General features: G+C 37.2%; 2 protein-coding genes across 8 annotated transcripts in view; one reads left to right on the forward strand and one right to left on the reverse strand.

The window, feature by feature from the left end:
• GLIPR1 (GLI pathogenesis related 1) overlaps positions 1–4,533 on the forward strand; it is a 29,811-nt gene extending 25,278 nt beyond the window's left edge. For 5 of the 6 annotated variants that reach the window (XM_047865575.1, XM_047865573.1, XM_047865576.1 and 2 more), the window contains 3 exons: positions 1,319–1,401; positions 4,129–4,155; positions 4,259–4,533. In XM_047865575.1, coding sequence (XP_047721531.1) covers positions 1,319–1,401; positions 4,129–4,155; positions 4,259–4,404 — 256 coding nt within the window. In that variant the 3' untranslated portion in view covers positions 4,405–4,533. Of the gene's footprint in view, positions 1–1,318; positions 1,402–4,128 lie in introns of all 6 variants that reach the window. The other variant, XM_047865578.1, reaches the window with a different exon arrangement.
• Positions 4,534–4,690: 157 nt separating this feature from the next.
• KRR1 (KRR1 small subunit processome component homolog) overlaps positions 4,691–15,700 on the reverse strand; it is a 379,188-nt gene continuing 368,178 nt past the window's right edge. For both annotated transcript variants that reach the window (XM_047865571.1, XM_047865570.1), the window contains 9 exons: positions 14,465–14,637; positions 12,701–12,835; positions 12,396–12,521; positions 12,221–12,304; positions 10,803–10,859; positions 8,731–8,901; positions 7,453–7,530; positions 7,253–7,346; positions 4,691–5,539 (listed from right to left, as the gene is read on the reverse strand). In XM_047865571.1, the coding sequence (XP_047721527.1) occupies positions 5,397–5,539; positions 7,253–7,346; positions 7,453–7,530; positions 8,731–8,901; positions 10,803–10,859; positions 12,221–12,304; positions 12,396–12,521; positions 12,701–12,835; positions 14,465–14,637 (1,061 nt within the window). In that variant the 3' untranslated portion in view covers positions 4,691–5,396. The remainder of the gene's footprint in view (positions 5,540–7,252; positions 7,347–7,452; positions 7,531–8,730; positions 8,902–10,802; positions 10,860–12,220; positions 12,305–12,395; positions 12,522–12,700; positions 12,836–14,464; positions 14,638–15,700) is intronic.

The raw sequence follows: 15,700 nt of genomic DNA on the forward strand, positions 1-15,700 counted from the left end.
CAAAGAATGAAATAGGATAAATGATTTTATTCTAGAACTTGCCCTCTCAAAGAGTATGGTGCTCTTTAACAATGAAAATATCCCCAGATTAATGTGCACTTCGGGCAATTATTATCAGAATCACTATATTCCTTTGACTGTTTCCCACAGTGTAAAGCAAGCATGAGGATAAACAGAGTTTCTAAAACAACCTAAATTAATTTGGAGCCAAATAAGATTAGAACACATATTTTGGGTTGGAAAGGAGGTGTTAATGAAAGTAATGTGTCCTTAACTTTGGTTTAAGGACAAACCTTTTTTGTTTCTAAAAAAAGTTTCTAAAGTATTAGGGGAGGGGAGTTGAGTCCATGAACTTGGATTAGAAAAGTTACATCTTTATTTTCACTAAGCTCTACTGAAACTATTTTGGGGTGCCTGGGTGGCTCAGTCAGTTAAGTGTCCAACTTCAGCTCAGGTCATGATCTCACAGGTCGTGGGTTCAGGCCCTGCATCCGGCTCTGTGCTGACAGCTGTGAGCCTGGAGCCTGCTTCAAATTCTGTCTTCCTCTCTCCCTCCCCCTCCCCTGCTCATGCTCTCTCTCTCTCTCTCTCTCTCTCTCTCTCTCTCAAAAATAAAAAACAATAAACATTAAAAAAAACATTTCATTGTGAATTAAGACAACACTTCAGTCGTTATCAGCAGTGTGTATGACTTTGTTAGTACTACTTCTATCTTTGTAAATATCAGATATTTTCATATCACATTTTACTCGCAGCAGATAACTCAAAATATGGTTTTAATCTTCATTAAAGTTACTGATTATTAAACTTCTTGCTAGGTCTTATTTAATACTTAATAGGGAAGCACATATTGTTCCATCACAAACTATGGAGGCTTGCTAAACTGAGAAGAGCAAATGTGGGTCATGTTACCTTAGGATGGACAGTGTTTTGGATGGTGGTGTATACAGGCCAGATAGTAGGTAGAGGGAGTGTTGCCCTGGAGTCAGACAAATCTAGGTTTTATTGTGACTCAGATATGTGTATGCTGTAATTTTTGTTAAGTTAATTTCTTAGAGCTTTACTTTCCTTATGTGTCAAATAAAGAAAACTTCCAGAATTGTAATAATTAAAGGAAATGATGTAGGTGAAGACACAGGTTCACAGACATAGTCCCATGGAGGGAACTCTGCAAATTATGAACAGGGTTCTATTTCCCCTTCCCTCAACAACCCTCTGAATCTGTGGACTTCCATCCTGCAGAAAAGATGAGTAGCAAATTTCATTGCAACAACAAAAACCCACCTCTCCTAATGGACAGCTTTTTTCTACTTTATAGACAATACAGAAGTTGGCCATACAGAGAAGGGTCCACCTGCAGTGCCTGCCCCAATGATGACAAGTGTTTGGATAATCTCTGCAGTGAGTAAAAGGAAAACTCTACCAATAATACAATGTGTTTGAAACTATTAGAACTTTCTACAGAGCTAAGAATGCAAATGTTTGCTTTATCCTAATAGCTGTTTTCATGGAAGTTGGCATCAGGCAGCAATCAAACCAATGGCTTACTGTCCTAGTAATGAACATATATTTAAGGTCAACTTAGGGAAGCAAAGAATAGCCTTCTTCTGTAACTCTAATCATTACCACAAAAAGTGACTAAGATAGGAGCTGTAGACCCAAGGTTTGCTGAATTTCAGCAAGATCAAAACAACTGATTTGTAAACACTGAGTTGTCATCTTCAATCCCAGTACCGCAACGCTTTTTTGATCAGCTTTCTGAGCCAGTCCTCTCTCTCCCAGTTCGACCATCCTTTATTTCATTCACAGCAGTTTTGTTAAGAGAACTTAGTAAAGTGCAGCCTCTATGCAACAAACATCTCCTCAGGGTATCAATGTATCAACTGAATATTTCCTTTCGTGTTGCTACAACACTACAAAGCATATTATTTTTTTCCAAGTGAGGCAGTATAAAGTAGGAGTTAGAACCACACATTTTATTTTAAGTTTATTTTTATTTTGAGAGGGAGATAGCAAGCAGGGGAGGGGCAGAGAGGGAGACAGAATCCTAAGCAGGCTCTGCGCTGCAAGCACAGAGCCTGATGCGGGGCTTGAACTCAGGAGCCACGAGATCATGATCTGAGTCGGAAGTCAAGAGTCAGACACTGAACCAACTGAGAGCCACCCAGGTGCCCTAGAACCACGCATTTTAAAAACCACATGCCCAAGTTCAATTTCCAGTTCCACCACCGTGACCTGGGGCAACTGTCTAAACAGATTTCCTCAGCAATAGAATGTAGACGGTGGGGCCTCTTCACAAGTTTGGTGAATCAAATCAATGAAAAAAGAAAACAACACTCCTATTTAGAACAAGAGCCTAGCATACAGTAGCACTCAATAAATATTACCTATTATCCACAAATACATCCTCCCAAACTCAACTCCCAAATGTTGAGTTGACTCTTGGTGTTTTCTTTATCCCCAAACTTTGAGACTTTTTATGCCCATGAACGATTCTCATGATGCTTCTTTAAAATCTGTGGTGAAAACTGAGACAATTATTTTAAATTATTTAAAGAGTAACTTAATTGTTGCCACTGGTTCACTGTCTTTCCTGCTGGATTCTAAATTCCAAACAAGTAGGAATTATGCGTAATTCATTTATACCCTAGTCTGGCTGGCAAATAAGCACTAATCTGGATGTATGTTTCCTTAAAGAAATCATTCCTTCTCTTTAAAAATCTAGATAATTAGTAACACCACCTCCACAATGACAAGAAAAGCTCCTTTTGGCTTTTTAGCTTTTCATTTTAGATGTATCTTGAAATGGCCTCTGAAACTTCAGAAAATTAAGGCTGTGGTCCAATAATGAAAAACTCCTGGGCTCTTAAGAAAAATAAAGGGAAAACATGCTAATTTGCATGGGGGTAAGGGTTAGAGGACAGAAGGTTTCATTTAACAGGGGCGCCTGGGTGGCTCAGTTGGTTGAGCAGACCGCTCAGGTCATGATCTTGAGGTTTGTGGGTTCGGGCCCCGCGTCAGGCTCTGTGCTGACAGTGCAGAACCTGGAGCCTGCTTCAGATTCTATGTCTCTTTCTCTGCCCCTCCCCTGCTTGCATTCGGTCTCTCAAAAAATAAACATTAAAAAAATAAAAGCTTTTAACAGATTCCATCTTTGACAAATTATGGTAAATACTGGAGGAACAAATTCCTTTCTGGTCCTTTAGGTACTGTTGGCAGGTTCAATAAATACCCACGGAGGCCAAATCAGCATGGCTTTTACATAATGTGCTGGGTATATCAGTGGTACACGGGATGATTTTAGCTAGTGCATGAATGTCCATTTGTCTCGATATTCAAGAGTTGAATATTTAACATTTAAAAAACGTATATGTAAGAAAAAATATAACTAGCACAGCACATCCTTGATTTCATGGTATTAACTGCCAAAAAAGGTAGAGCAGCGGCAGCTTCCTTGTAATCACCAAAGCCCAAGCAGGGATGCTCACAAGTACCCAGAAGTACTTGCCAGAGTCCCACAGAATTCAACAGCAGCTGGCATACAACTGGCATGGAAACGTCATCTATTTAATAAAAAAAGTATCATGAAGGCTAAGGCAGATGTAGAATTTTCTACCTAGTGCTCTGAATGTCAAAATCTGAATAAAGCTCAGTAAAAGGAGAGGAATAATTATGACAGGAGAGCCAAATCCCTACTGACAATTTAATGACATACTGGAATGACGGAGAGCGAGGTCATGGTCTCTTTATTACTGACTGATCATAAATAGTATCATTCTTCTCAGGAAAGAACATATTTCCAGGAAAATATTTTAATACATTGCTCACATTGACTGTTCCTAATATGTAATTCTTTATTTTTCAATTCTCATGGTTTAATTTTCATTTTAATTGTATTTATTATCTGCTAGTTGTGGTATGTAAAATGATTTTCCACTTATAGTAGTATATAAAAAGTTTATAAATAGTCAACTTAAAAATGTCAAATTAGTATAGTTAGTACAAAAAAATCTTAATGTTTAAAAAACACTGCAATAAAGTCAAAGCAACAGTTAATGGTTATAAATAGCAACTTGGCTTTTTAAAATAAAATTTTAAACGTATTTTTTCTTTCTTCTGACTCCACAGTTAACCCACAACGAGACAAAGTCACACGTATGTATACAAATCTTTTAACTGTTCCATTAGATCGATGTGAATTATATTACTGCATTATGAGAAACAACATTTAAGAGCACATCTGATGTTTGTTTCACAGGTTACTACTCTGTTGTGTATCCTGACTGGCCAGTATCTGTGCGCAACAGGAACTTATCTCTCTTTCTCATTGTTAGTCCACCAATCCTAATACTGGGTGTCATAATGACCATTTGGGTCAAGCACAGATACCCTCAGTTCTTTTGAACTAAATCCAGAAAAAAACTGCAACTCATTCATGTATGGCTTTAAAAAAATAACGGTTGTATTTATTTTTTATTTTAAAATATTTCAGAAAAAAATGTTGTTGCAATAAACCCTTCATCAAAAGAAAAAGTCTCAACTTCCTAACTCTAGAATAAACTCATTTTTACTTCCCACTTTTCTGTGAATAAGAATTGTTTTCAGGCTGCCACAGCTGTGACTTTCAGTAAGTAACTCAGCCCGTGTGTGTCTCAGCTTCTAAAACTACAAAATGAATGTGCTAGATTTAGGTGATTCTAAACGACTCCACTGGCCCTCATTAGTAAAACCATTTCTACATAACTTGCTGCATGCTGCTTCCATGCTAAACATCTGGTTTTCCCCACTCTCTAGCAATTTGAGGTCTTTGGTTTCCCATTTTCCCAGACTCAAAAGAGTAATTAAGGGATTTAAGAGGCTTTTGCTTTTTGCTTATGGGTTGTTTAATCTTAAACATAATATAAAGTAAGATTATAAAAAGAAACCTAATGTTTACTCATTATCATTAGAGACAGCACTGCAAAATCTGTATTTATCTTCCTCAAAACCAAGTTGTGGGACATGATTATATGTAAAGACTAAACAGTGGCAGCAAATACTGGATTTGATGGATAATTACAATAGCCACATTCTAAAAAGATCGTTATATAAACAACCTAAAAAATTACACCTAATATGCTTAGGCAAAACATGCCAAAACAGAAAAGGTGCATGGTATACAAGGACATACATACCACTCTGCAGCATTAAAATTAAAAACTCACAGAGAATACAATAATTTATATTTATAAAGACACAGCTGTTTATATAAACACTGATTTGAAGAATGACACAAACTAGAAAAATGTGATCAGGGTATTCTTCTCACACATAAGGCTACGAACATCCTAGTATCTCAAAATCCTTTACAAAAGGAGATAGCTTAATGAGTTCTAGTTCAGGGGGTTTATTTAGTGTTACTTTTTCTTCTTCTTCTTTTTTTCATCTGTTTCCATTTTAAGCTTAACTTCTTCAGCTGAAAGAGCTCCCAGTTTCTTATTCTTTGCTTTCTTAACCTTTTCCTTGATGGCAGCCACATCAATTTTATTTTCGGTAGAAGCTAGACAAATTAAAAACAACATATGTAATTCTTTATGCTTTACCAAATAAAACATAAAGAATATGTATTTGGTACAGTAACTTCAGAGTACTGTAATAAGTGAAAGGTCATGTTGTAAAATATAAAGCACCTGCCTAAAGGAATGTTAGACATTTAAGAGAAAAAAAATCATAAATTACTTTCTAAGTACATTAATGAAGGTACACATGAAAATGGCATTATAGTTTAGCTATCTGAACAAATCACTGAATTCAACAATATTAAAACTTCATTTTTCTCCCTAAATTGTACTTGAGATTGGATTATTTTTACTTATATTCTTTCCCATATTTTGGAACTTTAGAGTACTCATTAATATGCCAATTTCCAATTCTGCACACTAAAATACTTTGAAATTACATTTCAAGAATATTACCACGTAGCCCTTCCAGCTTGAATAATTTTAATTAATCATGAAGCTTTAGGTCAAATCTACTTCATCTAATACCACACATAAAAACTCAAAAATAAAGTTTTCCAAATATTAGTTCAATCAATGACTAGTAGTATCTCATTTAACAAGATTTTGGTAATAAAGACAATAATCTGAGCATATTTGGAGATCCTCCTAACAGAATCCAACCATCAATGCCAAAAGCCTGAATAACAAAGACAAAGGAGGAGACAAAAATGCAACTTTTCCTCACCATGTAAAGGACAGTGTTCAGAGCATAAGAGAATCACCAGCTAAAATATCATCAAACTTCCCAGCAACTTGAGGAGCAGAGACTTAAAGCCTCCACTACAGTGAAACAGCTACATTTAAATCATCATAAACTGAGATTAAACTGGCTACTGAACAACGTCCTAAGCAGAAAACTCACAGGCTGAACAAACTGCAAATTCTAATGCTTATGACATTTTTAACTTTTATATAACCAGTGACGTACATAGAAGAATACAGTACTTTTAAAGCTATTAACACTGATGTAATACAGGAAACTAAAATAGTAACGTCATGTCTGGTCTTGACCAATAGGTCATGTACAACAATGCCAGTGACTTCCCTCCCCTCACTGTGCCACTGGCTACTTCGGAAAATTACTTAGGGAAGAGTACAGATGTTACTAGTGGGAAAGAGAACACAGAAGAGGGCAGGATGGATCAAATGAGACTAGGAATGGAGAAGAGAAGACAGAACACTGTTTTCACGGAGTGTCCTTTTAACAGCCCCTAAGACCTTCCTACTACTTTGATGTTGTCCTTTAGCCCAAGGTGATCAGAAATCCATCGTTAATAATATAGGAATCAAACTTTAAGCCACAGATCACATAAGTAAAGAGAAGAAAAGCGTAACATCTGATAAGCTCTTTCTGAGAGGCATGATAACAGAGCTTGGGGACCTCATTGCTTTCGTTACTTTGATCTCTACAGAGGATTCACTGCCCTGGTTTAGAGCTTTCACAATGAAGAGTCCTTCTCCAGCACAATCAGAGGTTAGGAGAGGACTGTCAATCTGGAGACTCTGAATTAGGCATCAGCTGCTAATAAATTATAAAACACTTCAGTGGTCTCCTGTCCCTAGGATTAATGATTAATGAAGCAGCAAGAGAACTGATGAAAGATGGTTATTTCTTTAGTTAACATTCAAAGAGATTCAGACAAATTCATATGGGTTTACTTTTCAAAAACAGACTTTCATATCACATCAAGAATTGGAAAACGAGCACTTACCTTCCTTCGGTTTCACAACTGGTTTTTCTTTAGGTGGAATAAAAGCTTTGTTTCTTTCCTCTTGTCTCTTACTGAGAGCTTCTGCTTGTTTAGCCTGCGTTATTAATAAAAAAAATACATTAGAGAACACAATTTATAGTTAAGTAGGAATTTAAGTTTCTGTGAATTGTACTATCAATGTGAGCTAGACAGAGTCTTACCTTTATGGCTTCCATTTTCTGTCGCTTCTTTTGACTTGCCTTCAGAAAGTATTCACCACTAGCCAATTCTTTATCAATCTGTTGAAAGCAGTATTTATAATTACATGAGAAATAAGGTAGATGAGAAATCATTTCCTAAAAAAGGCACAGTGTCCTTGAGGTGAAGACAGTGAAGTCAAAAATCTGACTAATTCATAAAGGCAGTGACATGAAAAGGAAATATACTCTAAGCTAAAGGAAATACATGCAAAAAACACAGGGATAGGAAAGGAGGTGATGTGTTCATGGAATATACAGCAGGCTGTTTCAACACAGAAGGGGATGTGTCCACATGCTGAGAACAAAGAACTAGTAGAGAGGAAAGACTTTAAGATATAGCCAAGAGAGTGAATTATGAAATAAGATCCCTTAGGAGACCGGTGAAGACAGAATTCAAAGAACAGGTAAAGAAAGGACTGGGTGCAGATGGGGAAAAAAAAAAAAAAATTACAGGTGAGAGAAAAGGAAGTTGAAGGAGTTCTCACCTGATGGTCTTAAATACTTCCATAAACTGAAATGCAGGGTCATCAGCTAGGAGTGGGAGGGGTGCTTCAAGAATTAAGAGGATGCACAGACTACCAGACAACGGTGAGGACCTATCTGAGGCTGGAAACGTGAATTTATAGTGGATAGAGTCCAAAGAGAAGACTTTTTCCAGCTGTGTTCAGTAGCCACATTATGGGAAAGAAAACAAATTTTAGAACTGATTAAGTTTGAGAGTTTTGCTGGACAACTATGATAGAAGGAAAAGGCAGTATGAAGGAAACAGTGATGGCCAAGAGAGAAAAGGAAATTTGGGGAAAAAAAGGAGCCAGAAAACAGCTGCTAAAATGAGAGACACTCATAATTTAGAAAAAGAATAGATATTATCACTTAAAGACTTCAAAACTGAGCAGTCACATAGCATGTGGTCATAAGAATGGTGCTGACGCAGAGTGAGAGCATTAAGGGTTAAATCATTAAATGTGTGTATCTATGGGAAGTGCAGAGACTGGATTGGCCGCAGGGACACAAGTGACGCCAACCACTCATACCATGAAGCCGCCACTCCACCCCACGCACTCAGCTCAAAATAAGCCTATTTACACTTACCTTTAGTTTCTTATACCTATACGCACCCAAACACATACACCCTCACATACAGAAAGTCCACCTAAATTACTCTCCATGAAGTTTCTGACAAAACAGATTAAAATGGTTTCCCCCGTCATGTGAAGAAATTCAACATTTAATACTGACCTGACTTTCTGGCTGTGGTGGCGGGAAGGGTGTATACTCTTTCTTGACAGTTTTCTTCTTCGGTTCCTTGCGTTTATTCACATTTTTGTGCTTGAACTGTGGCAAAAATCTTTCCCAACTTTGTGATCTTAATTCAGAATCTTTTGCCAACTCTCGTTTAATCATTAAGGTCTTTAGTCATGACAATATATGAACAAAGTAAGAATTTTTAATTTTATAAGCCATATATTTGTCAAACCAAGACATTATAAATACTGTTCCTATAAATAACAAAATTAAAAAGAGTAGCTCTTAATCTCCACAGTAGGAGCAAACCAATTCCATAAAAAAATAAGTAATCTAAAACTAAGCTTCAGAAAACCATTAGAAATTTAGATTAAGAAATGCAGAAACAGTTTTTAAAAAATTTTAAAAAAGCTTTATGGACAGCTGGGTGGCTCAGTCGGTTGAGTGTACAACTTCAGCTCAGGTCATGATCTCACAGTTCGTGAGTTCGAGCCCTGCATCGGGCTCACTGCTATCAGCACAGAACCTGCTTCAGATCCTCTGTCTCCCTCTCTCTCTCTGCACCCCCCCGGCTTACGCTTTCCCCCTCAAAAATGAATACACATTTTTTTTAATTAAAAAAAAACGGGCGCCTGGGTGGCACAGTCGGTTAAGCATCTGACTTCAGCCAGGTCACGATCTCGCGGTCCGTGAGTTCGAGCCCCGTGTCAGGCTCTGGGCTGATGGCTCAGAGCCTGGAGCCTGTTTCCGATTCTGTGTCTCCCCTCTCTCTCTGCCCCTCCCCCGTTCATGCTCTGTCTCTCTCTGTCCCAAAAATGAATAAACGTTGAAAAAAAAATAAATTAAAAAATAAATAAATAAATAAATAAATAAATAAGAAATGCAGAACTGTTAAAATAATTGAGATGAAAATGAGACTAATCTAATTCACCTTTTCAACCATTAATTCATTAAAACCCTTAAAATTCAACTTGAATAGTAGCAGGGAGAGTTAATTAGTAATGTCCCCTGAAAGCAGGAAGCTTTTGGTAGTACTTTAATTATCACAGGAAAAGAAAAAAGTAAACTTTCTCATGATCAGACAAAACCCATTTCTCCCACTCCACTGACTTCTGCACACATTGGAACATCCAAAGAAGGAAATCAGGTATCAGATACAAAACTAGCTCTATTTTTAATGTCCCAAAGTAACTCAAAATCATTCCTTCACCCCAATTTACTAGTGACTTCTTAAAATATATGTATTTTTTATTCTTTTAAGTGCTTATTTATTTTTGAGAGAGAGAGAGAGAGAGACAGAGAGAGAGAGAGAGACAGAGCATGAGCAGGGGAGGGGCAGAGACAGGGAGACACAGAATCTGAAGCAGGCTCCAGGGCCTGAGCTCTCAGCACAAAGCTCAACGCGGGGCTTGAACCCACGAACCCTGAGATCATGACCTGAGCCAAAGTTGGATGCTTAACCAACTGAACCATGCCAGACACCCCTAAGAGTGACTTAACTTCATCAAATTTAAGTGGACTGCTTAATAAATACCCCTCACAGTCCCTTACAGCATGATTAAATTTCCAAGTACCATCACGAATCCTGTGTGCACAGGGATGTAACAGATCTCTCTCAGAGAGTTTGTAATTTTGACTGTTAAATTAAGAAAAAAAGTTTTAATCCAATATGAAATATTCCAGACTCTATTTAACAGAAAAAGGCAGGATACTGAAAGATCACATCTTTAAATATAGTAATAAGCCCATAATCCAAGAAAATCTGATTTTTATCATCTACGACCATTTCTATGAAGCTTATTTCCTCTGTATAAAAACTATGTCATGTGTTTGAGTATCCCCTTCAACAGTTTTCAGACTGTAGGCCAGAGACCTAAGCCTCCAAAGATGTAACAACAGGACTGGGTAGAGTTGAGTAGGCTGAACTATCTCTAATCTACCCCTAATAGTTCTGTTCATCTGTTTTGTGCATTAGGCTTCCATAGAAGATTTAATTTCAAGAAAGGTTTCTGTAGCTAAAAGAAGTCTGACAACCACTGTTATAATAATATATAATTAACACTCACCTTAATGTTATAAATTGGATGAATATTCTTCATAGTATCTAGGACTACTTTTCGTACCTGAAATTTGCAAAGAAAAATCAATTAGTCACTTACATAGATTTTAATAAACTAAATGGAAGGGGATTAATATACTGCAACATATCCTACGGACTAGGCAACGGCTACCAAACTGAATACAGGAGGTCCTTCAACTGCTGAGTGACTTCTAGATTCTTCATAACAGTAAAACTCTCTTAGATACAATGAAGTGTCTCAACTTTACAGCTAAAATGTAACATATAGAATTAATACAGCAACATTTTGGAACTGTGTAGTTTAGGGAGAAGGCTAGATTTAGAGTCAGAAAATGTGGCCTTAAATAATGGGAAGGGAACGTCACTTAATTGTCCTGTTCCAGCTTTCTCATTTGTAATATGTAAATAATATGGAAATACAATTTTATAGCTTTGCTGTGAAAATTAAATAATATATTTAGATTTTACAAAATTATACAGTATTTAATATATTTAAGTTCCTATTGCCACATGAGAAAAGGGCAGATAATTTATGAGAAAGGTGTTCAACAGAATTGCTAATAAAGGTCCTGGAAAGGGAACAATACTTCACAGCAGACAGCAAACGGAGTTAACAGAAATGTGTATCTGCTCCACAGATTTTCTCATAACATTCAATTTGATAAGTTAAAAAAAAAAAGTTCATCAATACATTAAATAAACATTACACTAAAATTCAAATAAAACAAAATATATTTTATTTTATTTTTTTCAATGTTTATTTATTTTTGGGACAGAGAGAGACAGAGCATGAACGGGGGAGGGGCAGAGAGAGAGGGAGACAGAATCGGAAACAGGCTCCAGGCTCTGAGCCATCAGCCCAGAGCCCGACGCGGGGCTCGAACTCACGGACCGCGAGATCGTGACCTGGCTGAAGTCGGACGCTTAACCGACTGCGCCACCCAGGCACCCCAAAACAAAATATATTTTAAAAGAAAAGAAGTTTATTTAGAATCTGACCTCTACTGGCTTATATAGGTTACTGCAAATAACAATTATCACTATTCAATTCTCCAATCATTTGAGCACATGTAATTACGTATCTCCCATATGTGCTATAGACTAAAATCTTAAATACCCATTTAAAATTTGTAGTGGAAAGAGTGATGATGTGCAGACCTTCTAATTCAGAAACGGATACCTCTTTAGTTGCCAAAGATTGGCTATAATATGTTAGGATCTAAGAGTGATGATTGCCTCAAATAACATGAAGCACAAAGTATTTATTTACTAATGGTAAATCAAAGGACATTCTAAAAAAGAATAACAATTGTAAAACAATATATTATCCAATGAAGTATTATAACCAAATTACCTAATTTGTTCTCTGCTGAAAATTAACTAAAGATAGTAAATGGTTCTCACCTCTTTTAAGCCACTAAAAGGTCCAATGGCTGAAACTGTGTTTCCCTGAACCATAATGTAACAGTTTGTTAAGAGTTCCAAAGCCTGTTATCAAAAGAACAGTAAGTTGAAGTTCAGTACACTGGAAAACTAATGACAGAGAAAGACACTTAAGTTTTCCACTGATAAAAAATACCTTCAATGTAGATCCTTTGGGACCAATGAGACGTTGTCTTCTTTTTACAAATCTTTCTTTATTTCTTACTAAAGAACCTATTTTAATGATGTCACATGCAACATCATCCTGAAGAATTCGTACTGCCTTTGGGAAAATAAAGAAAATACTCCATCAATATTCTTTACAAATAAATTCATTTTCAAGGCCCAGGCTAATGAAATCTAAGCCGAAAAATGAAAACTCTAAGAGGGAGGCATACAGTGTTATATGTTGTCTCTGATGTTGATGCAAACAAAACAAAGGTTTTGGAATTCTAAATTTACCTGTTCAAATGAAACGCTCCTTGCTAAAAGTTTTATTAGGTCTCTGGCCCTAATGATGATATACGGATCAAAAGTCTTCTTTGTTGTACAGACAGTCATGCTGCCCTCGATCAGGTCCAGGGTTGCATTAATGTGCTGCAACAAGGAAAGAGCAAATACACAATTGTCTAAAAATCAATTCGATCTTAGATAACCAGAGAGCCTATCCTAATCAAACTATTAATTACTATACATTAAGCTCTCTCAAATTCTATTAACTCCCTCTGTGAGGAAGCTGGGGAGTTGATATAAATAATTAATACTTGATTACGTTCATATTTCAAAATGTTAGAGACTCTGGCACCTGAAACCATTTATACTTACTTGGCTTTAGAATACTTTGTCCTTATTGGAATAAAGACTATTTCTAGTCTCAAAAATATGTATCAAGGCAAATGAAGACCCAAGGTAAAAATGTAAAGCTACATATAGCTTCCCTATCTTGGACCCAGCTCTGATCGGTAGATCTGCTCCTTAGGGTGAGAATGGACTTTCTCTTTCAAACTTTTTTTCTAGCTGGTTTGTACTGGCTAAATACAAACTAAAAACAAATCCTCACACACTGAGAAGGAAGCAATCATTGGAACGTTATGCATGAATATATGTGTTCATCTTAATATGAACAGCCAGAATTTGACAAAGCAAATTAAAATGCTATTTCTGACTGAGAGCATCCTCTGAAGAGTATTTCAACATAGTGAGTGATGAACAATTCAACATAAGGTCAGGTCTCTGAGTTTACGAGAGTTCAATCTCAGATGCAGACCACTGTAAAATGCTTGCTGTTTCCTGAAGCACCCCAATACTTAATGGGCACAAACAACTCCAGAACAGTCACATGGTTGAGAACTACATCATATGTCCCAACCTGGTGTGTGCACATGTGCCCACACACACACACACACACACACACGTAAGTGAGCCAAAAGCTGTACAAAATGGTATTTACCCTTACCCACATGTGATACATTCTTTTTCTTTTTAAAGGCTCGTTATATCCACTAAATGGACTTGTTGCTCTACTAACAGATTTCAATCCAGTTTGAAAAACAAAAGCAAATACACTCCTCGAGGGGCATGGCAGCGGCAACAACTAGGGGAAAGGTGGCCACATCCTCGTCTTGCATTTAAAATGAAAATTAAGGGGCGCCTGGGTGGCTCAGTCGGTTGAGCATCCGACTTTGGCTAGGGTCACGATCTCACTGTCTGTGAGTTCGAGCCCTGCGTCGGGCTCTGTGCTGACTACTCAGAGCCTGGAGCCTGTTTCGGATTCTCTGTCTCCCTCTCTCTCTGACCCTCCCCCGTTCATGCTCTGTCTCTGTCTCAAAAATAAATAAACATTAAAAAAAATTTTAAATAAAAAAATAAAATGAAAATTAAGCAATCATCCAGGAACATGTCTCAACTCTAACTATACAGAAATATGGCAACTAATCACAGTATAGAACAGGCATCCTGAAACCTGGAGGTCACAGGTGACTTTCAGGCAGTCCAGGAGATCCCTAAAATTTTAAAGGTATGTGACTATTTCAAAGTAATGCATTACAAAATTAAAAACAAATGGATTATAAGAATAAAGCTTCTATCCAGGCTGTTTAAAATACCAAAGGAACTAAATTAACCAGTTATGCTACTACTTTATAAAAAAGTCCATCGGCATCCATACTTGTTTGAAAGTAAAGGTATAAGGGCAAAATCTCACAGAAATGTATAAAATGTGCATACATGTTCATTCAAGGCTTTCTGTACCAATGGCCAGCACTCTTTCAAGTAAGCCTCTCTGTATTTTGGGAACAAAGTTGCAAAACTGCTCTCCTCCAAGAGTCCTCTGGGATTGTCCTCTTTGGAAAAAGCTGGTTCTTTCCAACCATCAGGAACAGTGAGGAGTTCCGATTCATCTAAAGAGGGGAAGAAACGTACACATAAAATTTTACCCTTCTTTTGGACACTTTTTGAACACTTACATGCACACATTTACATGCTTCCAATTATTCTCCTTGTAGTTCCTGTCCCCATGCTTTTTAGATTATTCAATAAAGAACATGCCTCTGTCATTATCACCAACACACTGTATTAAAATTATGTGTAAATACTTCAGCCTCATAAGACAAAGGTCCTAAGGGCAGGGACCCTCTTTGGATCCACGGTAATTAGCATATGCCTGACAGACACTGGGGTCCTCAAGAAACTTCTATTGCACTACACTATCTTAGAGTTGAAGATTCAAATACAACTCTGTTTACAAGACTATTTTCAATATAAATAATCTTTCAGACTTTGCTGAACTGGAGCCTGCATATGTGCGTGTATATGCATATGTTTGTGTTTGTGTGTGTGCACAAGTAAAACTTAAAAGCTGATATTCCAGGGTACACTCTCAGGTACTAATCACTAGTAAAGAGTTTTAGGCTTCCCAAAGGGGTTTCATATGCCTATTTCTGTAAATCATTCATGACAACTGTCATTTTATAAAAGACAGTCCGAAAATATTAGTGACTTGCCTAAGGGGACGCAAAGGTGATACAGTCTAGGTCTCCTGTCAATAAAACAAAATGCCTCCTAAACGCCATAAATGATCTCCCACATCATTTATTAAAACTCCTGGTCCTGGATTTTAGCAATCTCTTAAATCTAACAGCTATGCTTTAATTTAGTACTACTCGAAATTATGAACCACAGGCCTGCAGCATCAGCATAAACTAGGGGTTTGTCAAAAATGTGATTCTTGGGGCCCCTGGGTTGCTCAGTTGGTTAAGCCTCCGACCCACATCATGGTCTCATGGTTCCAGAGTTAGAGGCCCACATCGGGCTCTCTGTTATTAGCATGGAGCCTGCTTCAGATCCTCTGTCCTCCTCTCTCTGCCCCTCCCCCGCTGGTTCTCTCTCTGTCTCTCTCTCTCTCAAAATAAATAAATAAACTTAAAAAAAATGTCCAGTTCTTGGGCTCCAGCTCAGACCTAA

Source organism: Prionailurus viverrinus, chromosome B4 (assembly GCF_022837055.1).
Source record: "Prionailurus viverrinus isolate Anna chromosome B4, UM_Priviv_1.0, whole genome shotgun sequence".
Lineage (NCBI taxonomy): Eukaryota > Metazoa > Chordata > Mammalia > Carnivora > Felidae > Prionailurus > Prionailurus viverrinus.